Source organism: Euprymna scolopes, chromosome 16, assembly GCF_053919585.1.
Source record: "Euprymna scolopes isolate OS-2025 chromosome 16, ASM5391958v1, whole genome shotgun sequence".
NCBI classification, from domain to species: domain Eukaryota; kingdom Metazoa; phylum Mollusca; class Cephalopoda; order Sepiida; family Sepiolidae; genus Euprymna; species Euprymna scolopes.
In genome coordinates, this window is record NC_136497.1 from 42630983 (window position 1) to 42653650 (window position 22668).

General features: G+C 33.0%; 1 protein-coding gene across 30 annotated transcripts in view; it reads right to left on the reverse strand.

Moving 5' to 3' along the window:
- LOC145295927 (tudor domain-containing protein 7-like) overlaps nt 1–21072 on the reverse strand; it is a 336149-nt gene extending 315077 nt beyond the window's left edge. For 8 of the 30 annotated variants that reach the window (XM_080141799.1, XM_080141787.1, XM_080141797.1 and 5 more), the window contains exon 1: nt 20974–21071. Coding sequence is in view for 12 of the 30 variants with exons in the window: in XM_080141769.1 (XP_079997895.1) it covers nt 20974–20992 (19 nt within the window). In the remaining 18 variants the exon portion in view is untranslated. Of the gene's footprint in view, nt 1–20973 lie in introns of all 30 variants that reach the window. The other 22 variants (XM_080141796.1, XM_080141774.1, XM_080141786.1 and 19 more) reach the window with 4 other exon arrangements.
- Nucleotides 21073–22668: the final 1596 nt, after the last annotated feature.

Below are 22668 nucleotides of genomic sequence, written 5' to 3' on the forward strand. Positions count from 1 at the left end.
ATCCATGGCAATCACCTTTTGCTTATGTTACAAAGGAGAGGAGGAAGAAATGCATAAGAATACTTTCTTAAATTACAGCAAGGTTTCCGAGTTTTAGAGATCTATATCTATGAACCTTATGCTGTTTATTTATTTTCATTCTCTAATAGTTTCCATTTCAACTTAGAAACCAAATTACTTGTTTTTAGTTATTGAAACAATCCAGAAAATAGTGAGTAGCTCATACATAAACAAGTCGAGAATGTCTTCCTAACAACTAGACTTAGCATTTTATTGTTATTTTTTCTTATTATTAAGATGTTTTTAAGAATCCCATATACTGTAATCTCTGAACGCATATACCATTCACTGGACAAAGCGGGAGAGGGCAGAGCGGTAGCTCTAGATATATCTAAGGCTTTTGACAGGGTATGGCATGAGGGTCTCCTCAGGAAGATTAGATCTTACGGTATCACTGGTAGAATACTTAACATAATTAAATCCTTCTTAGATAAGAGAAAAATCCAGGTTGTGCTCGACGGTCGTACGTCTAAACAATATAATATAAATGCGGGAGTGCCCCAGGGATCTATCCTTGGTCCTCTGCTGTTCCTGATATTCATAAATGACCTCCCCGACAAAATTGCCTCTGAGATGGGTATATATGCTGATGACACCACACTCTATAGCAGGCACGACAGGAAAACAAATGAACATATATCTAAAGTAATGGCAGAAACACTAGAGGATGACCTCAAATCAGTAGTGGAATGGGGACAAAAATGGATGGTAACGTTCAATGCCACCAAGACAAAACTGGTTTCATTCAATAATTACAAGAAACCTTCTCTACCACCTATAGCAATGGCCAACAACTCTTTAGCTGAGAGTACATCTTTCAAGCTCCTTGGCCTAACGTTCACAGGAAACATGAGCTGGAACAATTACATCGAGGGCATTGCCAGGGCCGCTGCGAGGAAGGTGGGCTCTCTCTACCGTGCTAGAAAACTTCTAACACCCGAAAGTATCCTGTACCTCTATAAGGCCACTATTCGCCCATGTATGGAGTATTGCTGTCATATTTGGGCCTGTGCATCGGCTACTAGTCTCTCGCTCCTTGACAGGGTTCAAAAGAGAGTCGCAAATCTGATAGGCCCTAAACTGGCATCAAAACTTCAGCCTCTGTCCCATCGTCGAAACGTTGCATCCCTCTGCCTGTTCTACAAGTATTATAATGGTGAATGCTCTGAAGAACTGCAAGCACTTGTGCCCCCACGACGTGAACACCCTCGACAGACCCGACAAGCTACAAAATCCCACCCCCACACTGTAGAGATCCCTAGAGTTAAAAGATCTTTCTACTCCAGTAGTTTCTTCCCCAGAACTGCTAGACTTTGGAATTCCATTCCAGGTCACTGCTTCCCCAACTGTACTGACATGCATAAGTTCAAGTGCAACGTGAACCAACATCTCGCTGCCCTAATCCCTACATAGTACCCCAGTAGATGTTTCCCCTGATAGTAGCCCCCTACATTAAAGTGGCAATGTGCCTTGTTTGGGGTGAAAATGTAATAAAAAAAAAAAATAAATAAATAAATAAATAAATAAAAAACATTGAAATCATTTGGGGGTAAGTTTCATTAGATTAGTCCAGAGTGAATACGGTTTTGGTTCTGATCACAATCTCAAGTCACCCTTTGTGGCCTTGTGCCATGTCTTTATGAAAATTTTTTTTTAAGCAGATTTGAAAAATGTTTAATTATACAATCTTGGTACAAAAACAAAAAAACTGAATTAATCTAGAAAGCAGAAAACTCCCATCTCTGCATCTTCCCCTCAATAGTCATCATCATATTCATCTTTGGTTTAACGTCTGATATGTTGGAATTTGCCAGTCGGCTTTAAGAATATGACTTCCAAACTAACTTATTTCTGGCTAAGTTTTTATCTCTAAAGTCCATCTTTATCACTTCCTCCCACTTTAACTGTTCTACATCTATTGACCTAAGAACTTGTATCTGGTCGTTCAAAGTGACCATATCATCAAAGTCTTCTATTTGGCACTCATCTCTCTATACTGTTCAGATTTAATCTCGCTCTGAGATCATTCATTTCTCTCTATGCAACATATGTCCCCAATCTTAACTGGCCAGGTTTCACTTCCACACATCCTACTGCACATACATGCCAAATGAACTTGAGACCTTTCATTTCCATAGCATTCCTCTAAGTCTTCCAACTCAAGAAGGATTTAATTGATAAAAAAAAAAAAAAGATTACCTCCTCTCTCAGACTAATTCTGTTCATACTAACCCCCAAATGAATAAATATTATACATAAAAAATAAAAATAAAATATTCTGTCTGAGGTAATGCTGAAAAAGAGTATATCAGCTTTGTAGGTGTTTCTTGTGTGCTTTCTGATTTTTAGCTAAACACACACATAACTGCCATGGCTACCTATCAGAAGAAATAAATACTTTAAAAATTCTCTCCCTCTCATTAAGTCACTCTCTTCTACCTCCACGCTCTCCTTTAAACTGTTGATTAGAATGTAATTTTTGGTTTGAACTAAAGTTTAAAACAAGTAAAGAATCAAGTATAATGGTTTATTTATGCGGTAAACCAAAAGAAAATATGAATTTTTTGCCACTTGTTTACGTTGGTGATCTTTTAAACCAACGCATTTCAGGTGAAAACATTACATACGTACGTGTTATGGGAAAATTTGTATAAATTCTGAAAAATGATCCAGTAAATATGCTAGAAGTATTAAAAAAAAAAAAAAAAAAAAAAAAAAAAAAAAATCAGCCACAATTTCAGATATTGTGTTTAAAGATAGCAGATCCTCAATTTAAGTCAAGGATTATCTCCCTTGTTTATCATACTGAATTGATCACATAACTCTTCCACATTAAAACAAAATAAAATTTGATAATTAGATAAATTCTATTTTTACTTTTAATTATGTTTTTACTGGATCATTTTTTGTAATTTTTGGAATTGATATTAATTTCACCATGTCATGAAATTACATAATGTTTTCACCTGAAATGTGCTGATTTAAAAGATCCTGAACTTTTCTTATATACACCTGTCAGAAAGATAATTTTTACCTCATGATCCGATCAATTATATAATTGGATACATATGGTTCAAAGTTTGAGAGCAACGTGGTCTTCCTTTAAAAACATATCTCAGTTTGTCAAAATCATCCATGCATCGTAATACTGACAAACTATGCCATTACATGATCAGTTATCCACATCTCACTAATATTCAACCACCATAATTCCATACTCTTTGCACAAAGAAACAGATGGTCAGCTTAAGATATCCAAATTAAGAGATTTAAAACTGGGGTTGACCTTGTAAAAATGTTAGGAGTTGGATCTTTGTATTAGACTGATTATAATTGAATATTGGAAGATTTTAAGAGTTAAAGTCGGAATTTCCAGAAATCCTAGGAGCAAAACCTTCTACTCAATCTCGGGTTTTAAGTTCAGGCAGCTAGAGATTTCACCAAGATCAAATTGCCCCCTCCCCTCTTCAAAAATAAATAAAGTAAAAAAAAAAAAAGCATAGGATTGTCATGGTGTCTGTTGCAGCATTTATGATGCCTTAATTCAAACACCTCACCAACCACACAAGTCTTTTTTTAAAAAATACTCGAGTATCCTTTTTTCCTTTTCCATTTTGATCACACATTAAATTGAATTCTTCTCAGAGCAACCATAAAACTTTTCACCTTTAAATGTAACCATCACACATACATTCTACTATTGTCAAATTCATGTCTTGCTATAGACATTCATACCCATAAATTTCATTTATTGTATCCAAATTTAACAAACGGTTATTATTGCAAAATTACATATTCCTACTTTTTTAAGTTGATGTGAATGTTGCATATTGTACATTCGTATTGCTTTTCTTATTCCCTCAATTGTGTAGTTAACATCGAGAGTTAGTCATCTTTACAACACTCAAATTTTTTCGTTAATTTAAAATATCTGCATATGAGGATCACGCAAAGTTCTTTGATGTAGACATTTCCAGATGAAAAATTTGATGTGAAGATATAAAAAAAATTGTTTTAATTATTATAGTAAGCCATGAAGACTGCAAAAAGAAAAAAAAGAATGCAATAAAAAACAAGTTCCCTCTGTTTAGCATTCAAGACAGGTGAACAATTACACTTCCCTGGATTGAACGCTGGTAAGTGAAATGGCCAACTAACATTAGTGATAATGCAAAGCTTTTTCTAAAAACAAAGCACTTTTCTGTGATAGTTTTCATATAAATCTTGATGTTTCACTTACTCGTGTGTGACAGCCAAATAGAATAACCGATTGTCAACAAAAAAAAAAGTCATTTTGATCCTGGTGAGAAGCACTTGTATATCTAGCCACACTAAAAAACTGATACAACAAAATAATCTTTGGATGACATATATATAATTAAATAATAATTATTCTTTTATACCTACAGCCACTAGTGTTTCATGCTTACGCAATCATCAGTGTAGAACGTAACAATTCCTGCCAGTCAGAAGATTCAATTGGGTCAGTAAATTGCCACGAAAATGAAAGAAATTAACAACTAATAAACATACAATTCAGGCACAGACATTAGACGATCCAGAGTGTTCAAACGAGAGGAAGTGATAGTTATTGCTGGTCGGGAAATTTGAACCCAGTTACAAACTCAACCTTTGGCTCCATTACCTAGGATGTTACCTCTAGCCCATTGGCAATTTTCATGAGAATTAAAAGAAATTAAACAACTATAAATGCTAAATGCAGGGATAACATAGTAAGCAATCAGAGAGCATTCTAACAAGATTTAACTTTCCTTATCTTAAAGGTGCTTATTGCTAAATATTATTTTTATATCTACAGAAACTAGTGTTTCATGTTTTTGCAATTGGGTTGATGATTTAGAGAAAAGGTTTCAAATTACTGGATTAACATGATCAAGTGTTAAAAAAATGGTTTGTGATTTCATAGCTCAATCATAACTGACAGCCATCATTAAGCTGGGGAGGAGGAAAAATGAAATTCAAGGACTAAAATAATATTTTTAAAACTGTTTTAGTCCAATGGGGGGGGGTCACGTGACTAGTTAATAAGCGTTAATCTTTTTGACACCAGCAGAAAAAGCAAAAAAAGAACTCGCACTTTGGTCAAACAAGGAGAAAAACCTCTAGTTCAATTAGACTATAGGGAGCATTACAATATTTATATTGGATAAAATCGATTTTTGATCTGTAATATCACATTTTGTCCTAACATAAAACTACTTTTTAACATAAATTTAAAACAGCATTCCAATTTTTTTTTGGGGGGGGGGGATTTCGTTATTCTTAAATTATCCACTATTCTTTTCACATTTTTTTATATTCATTAAATTCAATTAAAACACTGCCGCTTCTATACTGTAAGAACGAAATTTTGTAGTCGATAAATGGAGTTTTCAGATAAAAAAAAAATGGTTTCTACTGATTTTTTTTTTTTTTTTGCGAATTCTAATAAATTACAATGTTAGTTTCCAAATTATGCAGCCGAAATTACCTGAATATTACTGAATTATTAAAAAAATAACTTTTATCGTGTTAGCAGGTGAAAAATTGCGGCCATCTTGTTTAAATCGAAACTGAAAATTACCTCCCTTTTGAACTAGGTCTTACATCAGCAAATACGATCGTTTTACTCAAATTCTATTTTTTATAAATAATTTTCTACCTTATCCATTTTCGTAAATCATCTTAAAAATACGAGGAATACGTAGATACCATTGTTTTCATGTGAAATTAAGTTTTATGATTTCCGAAATTTCGTTCTGATAGTGTAGAAGCGCCAAAATATTTTTTGTAAAAGAAAAAATGCTAAAGTTTATTTTAGTGTCACCCCCGCCCCGCCCCGGTAATAAGATTTTAAAATAGTAAAAATAAAAGATAACGGCCGCCAGCGATTAAAACTGGATTAAAGTTAGATTTAAAACATCTAAAAGTAAAATGAAATGTTATTTTCATGACAAAAAATACAAGTAACCAAAAGTGTGCGTTTAAAAATCAAACAAAATAGACGAGATATTTCTATGAGATCAATTCCTATTTCAGTCAATTAAATCATTTAGCTCCTGACATTTTTAATTTAAACCATGTGTTAGTATAAATAAAATACACTCGCTAAAAAGAATAATGTAGGTTTTTATGAAGTTTCACAAACAAAAAATATTAATTTATTATTTTTGAATAAATTTGGTAAAAAAAAAAAAAAATCTAAAAATATACAGGTAAATAAATCTGAAAGTGTGATGTAATATTTAGCAATCATTTCAGAGGTATGGTCACTGCTTTCGTTCTACGGATGCACAGAATTGACATTTTTATGAATGACGATCTGTGACCAAACTGAACACCGTTTTACATCAAGTTATTTGTATAAATTAGGTTATTTGTTTATATCGCCTTTAACCGATTGTAAAATAAAGGATAATTTAAAAGTAGATTTATTTATTAGGATTTATGGAGCACGTAATATATTTAAAGAAATTGTATAATTATTTACAAGACATTCATAATTACAAGTTTGTTTTTTTCGACAATTTGTAAAGATCGCGGCCATGGAAGAAAGCGAGAAAAATTCTGTTTAGTCATTAAAAGTAATTTATGTTGTTTTCGTTAAATATTAATTTATATTAATATTATGGTAATCTGGAAGAAAGAGAGAGCCTGTTTCCTCCGTTTGACTATAGGTGGCGTTACTGTCTGTCCACCCAGTTATGGAAGCACAAAATGTATATAATGGCACCCTTGAAATAAAAATAAATGTTTTTGTTATATTTTAATTTTAAACATGTTTTTTTGTTGTTTGTTTTTTTGTTTTATTTTTTACAAACATATTTAAGTTTTATTTTTCTTTCAAACATGTTTACGTTTTGTTGCTTGTTCATTTTCAAACATTTACGTTTTTTTTTAAATGTTTTTTTTTTGGGGGGGGGTTGCAAGCATAAACTAAATGTTTTTGCTATATTTTTCTTTTAAACATATTTATGGGTACAACCGTTTTCGGCGAGTATTTTTTACGCTCTTATAATAATAATAATTTTTAAAAAAATCAACGTCTTTTTCTCATCTTTTTATGGACCCCCTCCCTTTTTTTTTCTTAATTTTTCTGCACTTATTTGACCTTTTCCGCGAGTGTGTATATATATATATATATATATATATATATATATATATATATATATATATATATATGCGCGTAATCAAAGAAAGAGCCCATACACACAAAAAACGTACATATGTTTGAAAAAAATAAAACTTAAATATGTTTGCAAAAACAAACAAAAAACGTAAATATGTTTCAATAAAAAATAAAACTTAAATGTTTGCAAAACAAAAACAAAAACAAAAAAATATGTTTAAAATTAAAATATAACAAAAACATTTATTTTTATTTCAAGGGTGCCATTATATACATTTTGTGCTTCCATAACTGGGTGGACAGACAGTAACGCCACCTATAGTTAAACGGAGGAAACAGGCTCTCTCTTTCTTCCAGATTACCAATATTATTACAGGAGGAATCATTTCTAGTTAAAATTAGAGTTTTATTCTTAGATAAACACGACATCAGGCCAAATTCGGTGACCATTTTGTTTTGCTTCAGCTATTTCACATAACACTTTTCGAGCGTGATTTTTTTTCAATTTCACATACATAATACTAACTTGATTTTTAATGGAAATGATTTCTCATTTAATAATATACAACGAAAACTACTTAATACATAAAGAGATTTCCCCGTTTTGTTCTATGAACGCGATCGTTACAAATTGCCGTTTTTTTTTTCTTTTTGCAAGAACAAAGACAAAACCATTTACTTTTCGACGAGCTCAGATTTCAAAATCAAACGTTTTCAGAATACATTGATGTTATAAAGACTCTTTCTCTTCTCTTTATATAATAGTACTAGCAGGGCTACCCGGCGTTGCTCGGGACCGTATAAACAATGAAAAAACAAAAGCAGATATTGAACATATGTTTTATTCTTAGGGGAGAGGAATCTTTCATCTCAAGTTTTAGCGTTACAAACAAACATTTGTCTTCTTCTTCTTCTATCTTCTATATATATAAAAGCCAAACGTCTGTGTGTATGTATGTTTGTTTGTAACGCTAAAACTTTTGAAAGACGGAACCAAACTTGACAAATTTGGTATCATATCGAAGCCCCATCACCCGGATGACAAATATCGAAATTTCACGTCAAACGGACCACTAGAAGTTGGTCAACTGATCAGTTATCTTCGAGGGGGGCCCCAAAAAAACCTGTCATTATCTATATATATAAAAGACAAATGTTTGTTTGTAACGCTAAAACTTGAGATGAAAGATTCCTCTCCCCTAAGAATAAAACATATGTTCAATATCTGCTTTTGTTTTTTCATTGTTTATACGGTCCCGAGCAACGCCGGGTAGCCCTGCTAGTTTATATATATAGATAATGACAGGTTTTTTGGGAGCCCCCCTTGAAGAAAACTGATCAGTTGACCCACTTCTAGTGGTCCGTTTGACGTGAAATTTCGATATTTGTCATCCGGATGATGGGGCTTCAATATGATATCAAATTTGTCAAGTTTGGTTCCGTCTTTCAAAAGTTTTAGCGTTACAAACAAACATACATACATACACACAGACGTTTGGCTTTTATATATATAGATTTACATCAATTTATCTCACCGCGTATTATCATCTTTTATTTACTTTACTAGCAAAGACACACGCGCTTTGCGTGGGACTTTGTTGTGTGCTCGGGTATCCGCTTCGCAAGTACTCGAGAAGTCCCGACCTTAACTTTTGACCTTAACCTTGAAAAATGGTGTGCACCATCCCTAGGTGGGGGACCATCATCATGCTAAGTTTGTTCACGATCGGTCCGGTCCAGTGGTGTAGGCTGTGCGAGAGTTGTACACACACACTAATATATATATATATATATATATATATATATATATATATATATATATATTCGCCTTTCCTCCCACCATTAAAAAAATATTTATGTACGGATGAAATGTGTATAGTGACAAAATAAAATTTTCATACGATCACATGTCTATGTTCTGCTTTAATGGATAACGGCATTCTTTTGTACCTTGATTTCTAAAGTCGTAAAGGATATTATCAAAGCTTTAGTGGATTAATCCCTCTGCAGTATTCATCCACTGTGTGCTATAAGATCCACAGATTTTTTTAAATAGTCAAAGTAATTTTTTTAATCAATAAATAAAAAAACAAAACTATTCCAACCATAATATTTTTTAACCAAAATAATGCTATTGTTAACGTTAGTAAAAGAGAGATTGCTATGGTACAAGAGAAAGCGTAAAAAAATCACTCATCTCAATATTAGTTATAAAATATTTTGGACAAATAATGTAAAAGAAAAAAAAATTATTACACCATATTAGTTTTTTTTTTTGTTATATTTTTATATTTTTGGTAGGGAGTAAGTAAAGCGACATTCATTGAAAGAAATTTCAATGAATCTAATCTCACTGAAGAAGCACTGAAGGAAGCACTAAAGCAGACTCGGCATTTCTTGGTTATCAATGATGGCCATTTTGCATAAACTCCTTATCAATTTTTCTATATTAATTTGTTTGTGTGTGGTTATATAATTCTCAAGTTATAGATAAAAGAGTAAACTGTCTTTTCTCAAAATAGATGACAAATTTTATCAGATAGTTTTATCTGAGTTCTCAAAATTGAATGAGCAAGAAGGGTATATGGAAGTCAGTTCGGAAATTGCTGAAGAAGTTTACAATATATAAAAATTAGTTTATTTTATATAAATATAATTTTATCCAAAATTGTGAAATTATTTAAACTTGAAGAAATAAAGTACAAGTGAAAAAAAAAAAAACTATTTCGTTTCAAGTAATTACACAAGAATTAAAGATTTTTTTTCTTTCTGTAATAATTACATGTGAGAAAAAATAAAAGCACAACTGAAAGAAAATAAAACAATAAATCGTTTTATTTTCTTTCAGTTGTGCTTTTATTTTATATTTTTTATTTGGATTAATTTTATGTGTAATTATTAAAACATTTTAAATGCCTTATTTTCCTCATTATCACCCGCAAACCCTATGTAACCAATTTACCATTTACTAATTTAAAGTATTGCATAATTATCAAATTAGTAATGTCACTAAATAGGGTTTGCAGGTGATATGAGAAAAACAAGACATTAAAAATGTTGCTTATCTTAAACATTATTTTACACAAGTTATTTTGTGTAAAAACCGTTCATGGTATTTTTTTTACATTAAGTCCAGAATTTTCTTTTAAATGTAGGTTTTCGACTATGCTAAACAAGAAAATCTCATTTAAATTTTGCAGAGATAAGTAGTTTTAGAGATATAAAGACCTGTATTATGCACTGTAATTCACTGGCAGCCATGTTTGTATGCGCGTGTGATACACAAATCTATGTCTCTGCGACCGACACTGCCACCTAGCAGAAAGAAATCCACTTTTTTTTCACAAACGATAAATTAGTAATGTGCATGCGTGTAAAACAAAACAATTTACTCCTGATCCAAGATGGAACACGTACATCAAATCCATTGCCAAGGATGCGGAAAAAATCGTGGGATTGTTCTACTACTCCAGTAGAGACCTCACTACTGATGCAATTCTCTACCTGTATGAGAGCCAAGTATGTCCAATGATGGAGTACTGTTTCCACATCTTGCTTATCCTGCCTTGACAAAGTTCAAAATAGACTTTGTAACCTAGTGGGATACACCCTTTTCTCTTCCCTGCAACCTCTTTCCCACAAAACAGACGTTGCGAGCCTGTCTCTGCTTTATCCTTATTTTCATGGCAAATGCTCGTCTGAGCTCTAATCTATGGTACCCCCGGCCTGATTTTCACGAAAAACACTTGTCTAGCTGAAACCACTATTAATAATTTACCCTAGTCTTTATGTGTCTAAACCTAAATGTAGATTCCATGAACAAAGCTTCTTTCTTAGAACTGCATGCCTGTGGAACTCTGTTCCATTTCCCTGCTTTTCAGCTGACTACAATATGGTCGTCTTCAAGTCCAACGTGAGTAAATTCTTGATGTAATCCAATTTACCAAATTTCCACTACTAACAATTACTACATTTTCCCATTGACTACTGTACACTCATTAACCCTTATCCTCGAGTGGCCTCCGGGCCTTGATAAGTGCTGACTCCTTTGTAAAACCTTTTTTCACTTCCTTGAGTAATTTCATATTAAGAACGGCTTTCAGAATAAATACAGCCAACCTCCCCACATTAGGAACGGCTTTCGGAATAAACACCCCCCCCCCAACCTCCCATGTTAAGAACAGCTTTCGAAACAAACACCCCATTTTGGGAGGGAGGATGAAAAAATATTTATCCCCAAAATAACCGTTAAATAAATAAAAGATATTCATTCTAAGCATACCCACCCGCAAATACTATTAAAAACAGAAAAAGGGGAGGCAGTGTCAGTAGCAGAAAAGTGGATTTGTTTATCGCGTGTGCATACAAATATGACGGGCAGTGAATTACAGTTCATAGTACAGGCCTTTATATCTTGAAAACTACTTGTCTCTGCAAAATTTAAATGAGATTTTCTTATTCAGCATAGTCAAAAACGTATAACGGTCATCATTTTAAAGAAAATTGTGGCGGTCGACCTAATGTAAAAATTTACCAATTTATTTTACCCCATCAAAACTCGAGAAATGCATGGTGAACGTGTGTAAACATTCAATGAATAAAAAAAAAATCAATATGGTGTCCAGTTGCCATTTTGTAGACTAATAACCAGCCTTGACCTTGCGAGGAAAAACTAAGATCGAATCAAACGGAACGGATCTAATTGATGGGATTTCAGTGAATCTGCATTTATTCTACATAAATTATTTTTCATTTTAAAAATTAAAACTAAATTTTACATAAAAATAAAAGTTGCTTAAATTATTTGACATTCTAAAGTATAGAAGAAAAAGAATTTAAAATAAAATTGTTTAAAAGTTTATTTTTCATGTTTTTTTCATTGATCTATTCTACATAAGTAAAAAAAAAAAAATTGTTTTAATCGTCATGATGCAGCAAAAAATTTCGCTAAATTTATTTGATCCATTTAATCTCTCCACATTAATTCATAGAGACAAACTAAACAGATTCACAGAAGTCTTGTCGATTCGTTCCGTTTGAATCAATTTCAGATTTTGATCGCAAGATCGAGGATGCTTATTGATCTACAAAATGGCAACTGGACTGCCATATTGATTTTTTTATTCATTGAATGTGTACACATTTTAACCGTGCATTTCTAGAGTTTCAATGGCTAAAATAAATCAACTTTTTGACATGAAATGACTCCACATGTAATAAACAACATTTTTAATGCCTTATTTTTCTCATATCACCTGCAAACCTCAGCGACATTACCTTTCAATTTAAATCTGTGTAAATTTGTTCAAAATTGTAGCAATAAGAAACATTTCTATTCAAAATTGAGAATAACTGAATTTCTTTTATTTACTATTTTATTTCATTTGTCAGTTCCGGTTCGCGGTTTTTGATGTGTTAATTTTTCTCGTCTTACACAGTTAACGTGAAAACGAGGCTATAAACAAAAAGACAAAAGGTCCATGAGAACTTTTCTGTTTTTGAAAATTATGTTTGCGAAACAGGGAGTTTGTGAACATGGTAAATGTTCAGATTGACAACGTAAACAGTTTCTTCAAGAATTTGAAGCAAATTAGTCTAAAGGCATAATCACCTTGGCACATCAGTTCCCATTAGATCACCAGAGTTAAGTGACCAGGTCTGGTCAGTACTAATATGGGCGACTATTTGCACTACCCGGTGTTGTATATGCTCTGAAGCCTGGAGAGCAATGGGCACCGCCAGACAATTCTTGCTCAAGACATGCTGCATAAAATAATGCACCACTCCCACGACTGCGAGGGATTAGGGGACTCATCCATCATCCATAGACGATCACATATATCTTTTAAGATTATGCCATTAAGAACATTTTGAAATTAAAATAAATTTAATATTGCATGGTCATATGACAGAAAAAAAAAAAAAAAAATTGAGCATGTTTTACAATAAACAGCAATACCCTCGATTACTGTTGAGCCCCAAAATTAATAGATTAGACCATTTCTGTAATGATCCGGTCCTTGTTGCTTGTGTGGTGGTGTTATGTAATGGATGGCTGGAACCATCCGATACATAACTGAAAAGAAAAAACTTCTCCAAAACAAGATAATAAAAGATTTAAAAGAGTGGGCATCAAATAATCGATTGTCTACCAGTCGAAACGAAAAAGTTTACGTCGTAAACAGAGAAATCGGACGACGATTTTTTTGTTTACAAAACAAGGAAATGTGACATTCCTCGTAACTTTGGAATGTATAGGAATTTAGCATGAGTGATAAATTCACGTGTACCAATAAAGCCAATAGTCGGTCAGCTGAAGAGAAATCGGTCACGATGGCTCTAGGTCAGGAGGCGGCAAAAAATTGTCAAAACGTGACCAACAGAATGCGTGTTCTATTATCGAGCAGTATGATTGACAGATCGTGTGGATTGGAAAAAACCAAGCCAAAATCATGCTAATATAAGCGGTGATTTTTGGAGTCTAACCAGAAGAAGAAGGAGGAGAGAAGAGAAGAGAAGAAGAGAGAGATGCCGATAGGAAACGTGCGATTGTCGAGAGTATAACGTTTCCACACACCCCTCTCCATCACTGAAATGAACAGTAAGCCACACTGTTAAATTTTGAACTATTGAAAATCTGTGTAAAACGAGAAAATAATTTCACCACAAAATATATTTTTATATAAAAAGCCAGTGTGTCTTACGTCTTGATTTGTTATGCTGAGTTACGTCTGACCTTTGTGTGCATGTTAATTTCTTTTGAGTCGGGATCGCTGTTATGACAAGCAATGACAGCTACAGAAAGTCGAGAGCGAAAAAATGCACAGTCAAGGGGGAAATAACTCTGTCGTATTAGCCGTTACCATAACAACCAGAAAACTAAACAACTAGACGATCAATAAAAGACGACTACTGGGTTTTTGTTGCAGCGGGGAACTAACTAACAACGACCATTCCCAACCTAGGGGTCCTGGCGCTATATAACAGTGGGAGTTTAGTTCTGTGCAGTTCTAGGCGGTCTACTCTCCCTCTTTGAGGAGTTAGATTATTGCTAATCGCATTGGGCGCCCTAATCAGGGAATGCCAACAGAAAAACGGGGCTGCCCAGGCACTTTTCTACAGATCAATGCCCTCCTCTTTCTGACCTTGGTATCTAAGTTTTTGCAATAGGAGAGAACTAAATTTTTATTGTAAAACATACCCTCGATTATTTGTAATGTGTTTTTCTTCTGATTACATGCGTAATCATAAACAGATTTTAACTCAAAATGGTTCCTCATTTAATACTATTTTTAAAAAAAACTATTTTTATCGCCTATACACAATTTTTGATCTGAACAGGAACTACAAGTATATATTGTTTTTCTCATGTAACAAAGAAAAAGGCAAATTTTCTAAACTACAACAAACACCAATCTATATATATGTATACATACTAGCCTGGCCATAAAATATGCTTAAATATATTCTAATTCATGAAGATTTCATATTTATTATTATAGAGCCAAAACTCAATTATCATATTGCATCTAATATATATAGTGATTTCAAAAGTTAAAAAAAAAAAAAAAAACTGACTTGTGTGCCATCAGCTAGAATCAAAACCAAAACATAGCTCTCCAGCCTTATCAGTTAGTGTATGACCTAAATCCATACATATATAAAAACTGCAAAAAATGTTTAACCTATAACTTACTTAGTGCATGCATAGAAAAAAATAGGTACCGTTGACTTATGCAAGGCCAATGTGTTGTTTTTTTTTTTTCAATTTTGACTCTTTAGTAGTTATTTTAGCAGATAAAAACAAAATCAAATGTGTGCTACAAATACCCTTTTTATCCCATTTCAACTCTGTAGACCAAATGTTCAGAGGAGTTTGGTAGAAACTTTTTGCATGGACACTGACAAGGGCAATTATATATATATTTCCATGTACTAGAACGTTTTCATCTTAAATGTTTTTCAATTACGCACAATATGTAAACTATGCATCAATAAAATTCATCGTAATAGTGAAATAAAACTAATCATCTAAGATATCATCAAAAATGAATAAGTAATTAATGCTCATCTATCCAAGAAATATGCAAATTAGTTAACCTTCATGTAGTCGTTCGCATATCCATGACCAAATATATTTAAAAGTTTGTTTTAATAATTTTTGGTGCTTATGCACTTATGTTACACTGTTATTTTTAAAATAGTATTTTCAAGTTTTACTATATCTTTTTTTATTGAATAGTTAGGTGAAAGTACAGAATAGTTACAGAACACCTTCCCCTCCCCATGTTAAGAATGGCTTTCTAAATAACATTTTAACACTAACATACGTGCATAAGTACCTAATTTTAAAATAGAAAGACTAGGCTTTTAATATCAATGTCTAAGCATAAAAAAACAACCTTATCTATATATATATAAAAGCGAAAATGCGCGTGTGTGTGTGTGTGTGTGTGTGCACATGCACTTTTTGTGCATGTCCGGCAAAGGCTTTCGGGAGGGGGGGGGGGCGAGCTCGGTCAGGTCACTCCTTAAAACTTTATATATTGTCTAAATCATAATATCTATGAGTTATGAACAGGGGTCGCGTTGACCTTATTAAACTCTTACACATGTCCATTTCACTTTATAAACGTTAAATTAAAACATTTTTCACTTCCTCTCCCCCTCATGGCCGAGCAGGTTAGCTGTCAGGGTTTTTCCCCTTTCTTTTCTACCTTCACGTAAAGACTTTGTGTTCGAGCCTACCATCCTACCAAAACTTTTTTTCTTTTACACCTCTAAACAACCGGCCAACGTTTTTGTTTTTTTTTTGTTTTTTAAACAGGGTTGTTTTGATCTATCCCCCCCCCCCAACACACACACCTCCAAACATCCGGGTAACGCCGAGCACCCTCACTAGTCAATAATATAAATCTCACCTGTCTGCTTAAATGTATGCATGTATGTTTGTACGTCTGCCTTAAACTTTCAAAAGAGGTGACGGATTTTCACGGGATCGATATTTATTGTTTTGAAGCTTGACCCTTTGGACGACAAATATAAAAAAATTGGGTAAAAACATTAATTCCTTCACCCTCAACTGGGTACTTTTTTCACTGACATTTTCGAAAGCCATCCCCTCTTTTCGATTGACTAGCCTTAATTTAAACTTTCGCCACTTCGTTTGACAATGAATGCAACAGCACAGCAAAGGCGTCACGTTTTTTTTTTTTCACATTCTTTTCCTTCTTCACAGTATGGATTCGAGCCTGCCTGTCTACTACAACTTCTTTTTTTTGTTCAACACACACTTCCAAACAACCGGGCACCCACCCAGACTAGTAATATTAATATATATATATATATATATATATATATATATACACACACACACACGCTGGGTGTTCCAAAAGTCTTGGACAAATTTTGTCATTGAATATCTTGAGAACTATAAAGAATAAGGATCTGAAAATAAAAAAATAAATATCCTTACGAAAAATATAACGCGCATGCAGAATGGTCTATCAAACTACTTTGTCAATTTTTATTCTACAGACTTGAAACTTGATATATAGGGGAGTCGGATCTGTGGAACAAATATGATTTAATTTGTAGCCCGAAAAATAGCAGGCAAGAGGTCAAAATGGAAAATTGGCAAGCATAAGTCAATTTAACGTGTATTGTCTAAACATGCACAAATATACATTTATACATTTAACTACATTAATTTTTAAAGTTTTGATATGTGCATGTCCTTAGGTCATATGATAGTAAATACCCTTGGAGAGCTAAATGGTTTGCTTTCGATTCTAGCTGATAACACCCAAGTCATTTTTGAGGACTTTTGAAATCACTACTATATTTTCAGTACAATGGTGAATTGGCTCTATGATAATCAATTCAAATCCGCATAAATTAAAATATATTTTACAATCGGTTAATGCCAGATGACTTGCTAGTCAAATAAAACAAAAAAAGACATTCAGCAAACTTGTACAGCTCTACTTTTATCACAGGGGCATCCTTCCAGACATTGCCTTTTCTGAAAAGAGGGTGTATGTTTATTACCCGAGGTACTCTCACTGAGAAATTCCAAAGGGTCCATAATCTGTTACCAATCAGGAAGGTCTTGTGGGGTTCAGAAATGACCATGTCCCACATTAAACATGATCTTCTGTCACACATGGTCTTTATGGGAATGCAGGTAAAAAATTCACACAAGACCCTAATAGTAAAAACAAATGACATCTGGTCTTATGAATAAAATTAAATTTTTCAATGTTTTGAGGATATTTTAAGTAGGATTGCCCTTAGAATAAATATGATATTGTAGTGATTAGATTCTAGCTTCATAGGATAAACAAATGATGACAAATGAAACAACTACCACATTTGTGATAGCTTGGTGCCAAATTCAAACTGTTTTTTTTTTTTCTTTTTTAAATATTTTATGCAAATAAATAATTCAAAGTATAATATCTTCTGGGCTTAGTCAATGAAAGAGAGATTATCATAGACTGATGTAATTTCAGTCATTTTCATTTTGAAACTAGAGTGGCCTCTTGTTCATTTTGCTTCTCGTAAAATCGGTTCTCTATCATTCTAAAAACTTTTTTTTACACCTGAGACTATTTTCTCTATCTCTACAAATCTAATATCAGACCATGTATGAAGTACTGTTGTCACATTTTGGTTGGTGAATCTTCGTCCCATTTGAAGGTTCTTAATGAATTGCAGAAACGTATCTGTAATCCGATTGGCTCCACCCTTTCTTCTTCATTGCAAATTCTCTCTCACACTCGTGATATTGCTAGTCTCAATCTTTTTTACACATACTATTATGGAATGTGTTTCTCAGATCTATTTCCTGCTTCCTTTGTCCCAGCTTGACTTATTGGTCTAAACGAGGTCTCCATCAATTTGTTATTTAAATACCCCATTGTAATACAGCTTCCTATTCCAAAGGACTGCAAGGTTGTGGAACTCTCTTCCTGCTCACTGTTTTCCTTCTACATGCAGCCTTAGTCTTTTCAGAACTAACGTCAATAGGCATCTCCTGTCTTTACAATAATCATCTTTCATTCTTATTAGTTCATTACATCAAGTGGCTTCATGCATAGTCTTGAGCGCTTTCCATTAAAAAAAAAAAAAAAAAAAAAAAAACTTATGCTTAACTTGGTTCTCATAGAGATAGGAAACCCTTTAATGCAGGTCTTGTGTCATTTGGATTACTAGTTAAAATCGATAAAGCATCGAATTTTGAAATTAGAAACAGTTGTTTAATGCTTACATGGAAGAGGAGGTTCGTTTGCAACGTTTATTCAACGTAAATAAGACTGAATATCTTTTGCTATTTTTATTTCGTGGTTTTTAAATAGAAGAATGATATAATATATATATAACACACACAAACATATTTCTACAGAATATCGACACGAATGTTTCCGGTTGTGATTTACGGAACAGATCGTAAATAGCCGAGCTGCTGAGCCGTTGCCGAACAGGTAATTAGGGCGCAACCGACATTAAATGGAATATTTTTATTTTTCCCTAACTTAAGATTAGGATCAATTACTCCCCAACCCTTCCCCATATTAAAAATGTTGGTGCTTATGTACTTATGTTACCGTGCTATTTTTTTAAATAATATTTTCAAGTTAAATTCAAGTTTCACGAGATCTTTATTAAATTGTTTAGGTGGAAGTTCAAAATAGTTACAAAACACCTTCCTTTTCCATGTTAAAAATGGCTTTCAAAATAACGATATTATTTTAGCACGGTAATAAGTGCATAAAGTACCAAAATGTTTAATAATTTTCTTCAAATCATCAATGAACTTTATTTCTTTTGTGGAAGTTGTTTCAACTTTATTTCGAAGGTGGGGGTTAAATAAACAAATAACTTTTAGTTTTGCATTCGCATGCTTAATGTCGTCTGCATTTTTTACCCCCCCCCCGCGGCTTTTAAACTGATTCGGCCATTTCCAGTCTATTCCCTAAATCGCAAATAAAACTTTCCTGTATGGGTCATATTTTGTAAGATCTTTTTCATAACCCTATAGAATGGCAGGAGCTAAAAATGACTTCCATATACAAATAACGAAATGTTAAGTTTATGTAACGTGGAAAACCGACTCTTCCGCCATTTAAAAAACAAATCAAACTAAACATTATGATGCAAAAAAAAAAAATGGTTGAACTTTTTTAACCTGAAAGTTGGTTATAGTATTTTAGGGAAAAAAAATTGTTTAAAAAGATAGTTTGTTTTACACTAGAGAGACGTACGAAAAAGTGGTCACCAAAACAAATATATAACAAAATGAATCTTAGGCAAGATAACATTTGTTATATATTTGTGTGTGTGTGTGTGTGTGTGCGCGCGCGCGCGTTTGTTTTTTATCTCTTTTTCGTACGTCTGTCAATTGGGTACTCATACAGCATGCACTTATTGATCCGTGCTGAAATAATGTTATTTAAAAAGCCATTCTTAACATGGAGAGGGGAGGGTGTTTTGTACCTATTCTGTACTTTAATCTTACAATTGAACAAAAAACATATAAAACTTTAATTAAACTTGGAAATACAATTTTAAAAAAAATAGCTCGGATCAGTAAGTGCATTAGCACCGTCAATTGTAAAACACTAAAGATTCGTTTTGGTTTCCTTTGATTTACCTTTTTAGTCCAATAAGTATTCGATTAATAGTAAAAAAAATTAAAAAATATATATTAATCAAAGTTATGTATAGGCGAGAAATGACAAACTCGTGTCAAATAGTCTTATTAATAAAGCTTTGCGTAATTTTATAGAATAATCACTCCTGTTTATAATCAGATGTTTTATTTATTTGGGGGGGGGGGGATTCCGAATGCCAGGAGAACAATTTTTACATGCTCTTCATTAACTCAAACATTAACCCTAAGTCCGGGGCGATAGATTTAAATTACATATTCACTTTTAATGTACTAAAAATAGGAACCCGGTTTAATGATTTAGAGTGACTAAAAAAAAAAAAAAAAAAAAAAAAACTGAAATTTGCGGATAATGCCAAATTAAATCAATTGAAGATATATCAACTCAATTATTAACGTGAGTTTGAGTGAGTGTTATTGAATGTTGCAATAATTAATTATATAATTAGATTTTTAAAAAGTAATTTACCTTAAAAAATAAATTAACATCATTAAAGAGATAATTTGCATTTTGTTTTCAAGGGAAAAAATAGGGGAGGTTTGAGTGGAGCTGAAATGTTTTCGAGAAAGAGATAACGCATAAAAGAAAAATGTCTTCTTTTAAATAAACATTTCAAATATGTCTTTCCTTCCAGCTTTTATTTCCTAATATGTCCCCAAACTAATTTATAGTCTTTTCGGGCATCCGTAGTACAACAACCAAAACTGTCGTCATGTGCGTCTTTCATTCTCGGTACCACCGAAGTAGACGAAAATATTTTCAGAAAAATGTACGAAAGTGAAACAAAATATTAAAACGCATTATATTTGATAAATGAGAGTGCAAGTTAAATTCGGACATGATTTCATACTGCTCTCAAAATCAAGCGTTTACTTTACAGACATTACGTAAAAACACAATTAATTAGGGATTCTATTTAAGCGTTTGAAGTCGGGAGATTTTTTAAGGCAACCGGGAGAAGATATAGACAGCGCAGTTAAGTAAGTAGAAGAAAAAATAACATTTTTTGTCTGTATGACCAACAAGAAAGAAGAATATTCAAAGAATGTTTTTATGTATTTTTTATCAAATAGAGTGAAATTTAAAAGAAAACAAAAACTGTCTGCTCACCATTCCAGGTTGAACACATTGCCTCCTATTGACTACATATACAGCAGCTGCTTTAGTCAGGATTAATTTGACACTCACACACAGGAGAGCTTCACTGGCAATAGGGAGATAACTCTCGAGAGAATAATCCCTATCACTCGTGCGCGTTGGACTTAGCTAATTTGCTAACTTCATCTTCGCAGTGGCAAAGTTAAGCACAAAGTCAGTTTATGATAGAGAAATTTAGATGAGGATTAAATTTTATATCCCCCCACGCTGACAACAGGAAAATAGAAATGACTTTGGAATTCTTTCCCTGTTTTACCGACATGCAGAAATTTAATGTAAACACTTTGTCACTTTGCTACCATACCTAGGTTTCCCTCTATAAATCTGGCCCCTATCATAGTAACACCTTAAGTCCTAGTAGAACTATGCTTTGTTTGGAGTGAACATGAGTAATTTTTTTTTCTTTTTTAATGACATTTTATTTTTTTCCACTGCAGTTGCAAGTCAAAACCTTGAAAATATCTACAAACATGTATTTTTAACATTTTGGGGTAATTTTGTTGAATCACACCCGGATCAAATCATTTTATTATTATTATTATTATTATTATTATTATTATTATTATTATTATTGCTCGGAGAATAGGGTTACCAACTTTCTGTTTCGTCATTCTGGGACACCTTCATACTGTTGGAATTTCTTTTGTACCAATAATAGTGCATCCCCCCTCCCCTGTTTACATTTATTATTTTTTATCTGGTTCTTGTATTTGATTTTTTGTATTTTGTATATTTTATGAGTTTTAAGTTTTGTACATTTGGGGTTTGTACGAAAACTCCCTTTAATTTGAAGAAAAGGGAAATGCTAGCTCCTTGATGACATCACGAGCCCAGCGCAAATTTCGGTCTCTTTTTTGGTTCCAGTGACGTCGAGAGTGGACGTGTTCATTGCCCAGTGTAGACAAGGAATTTTGGAGCCTCCTTCAAAGAAGAAAACCTGGCAAGAATACCCTGGGCATGCGACTTGGCAAATTTTGTCCCTATATAAATGCATTTTGCAAATTGTTTTCCCTTATTAAATACATTTAGCAAATTTTTGTCCCTTCTTTGGGACACTTTGAAAATTAAGTATACCTTTTTCTAATCGAGTTAATTAATATTCTGTTTCTTTCAAGTTAGGATTAAATTTAACCTCTTGAAATTTCTGTTACCTCCGCTACCTGACACTATCAACTTGTCTCTTAGATTCATTTGACTACTGTAAATTTCTTCCGTTATTTAAAGGCATTTTCCAAACTTTCGCCCCTTCATTTAAAAGTAGTTTGGAATGTTTTTCCCTTTTATTTAAAAGCATTTTTCAAATTTATTTTCCCTTATTTAGAAGCATTTTGTAAGTTTACTGCTTTTATTTGAAGACATTTTGTAAGTTTTCTTCCGTTATTTAAAGGCATTTAGCAAATTTATGTCCCTTATTTCAGAATACTTTTCAAATTAAGTGCTCTGTTCGAATAATTTTTAGTGAATTAAGTTACTATTCGCTCTATACGATACGCGTACTTTCCCCTTTCCTATGTCGAGACCAGTTTTATTCTCATTCTGTCAATGCGCTACTTAGCTAGTGTTAAATACACTCCTAACTTAGCGTATCTGTTTTACGCTCCCCTAAAACACAACGACTACTATGTCCTCAGTTTAGAAGACGTGTAA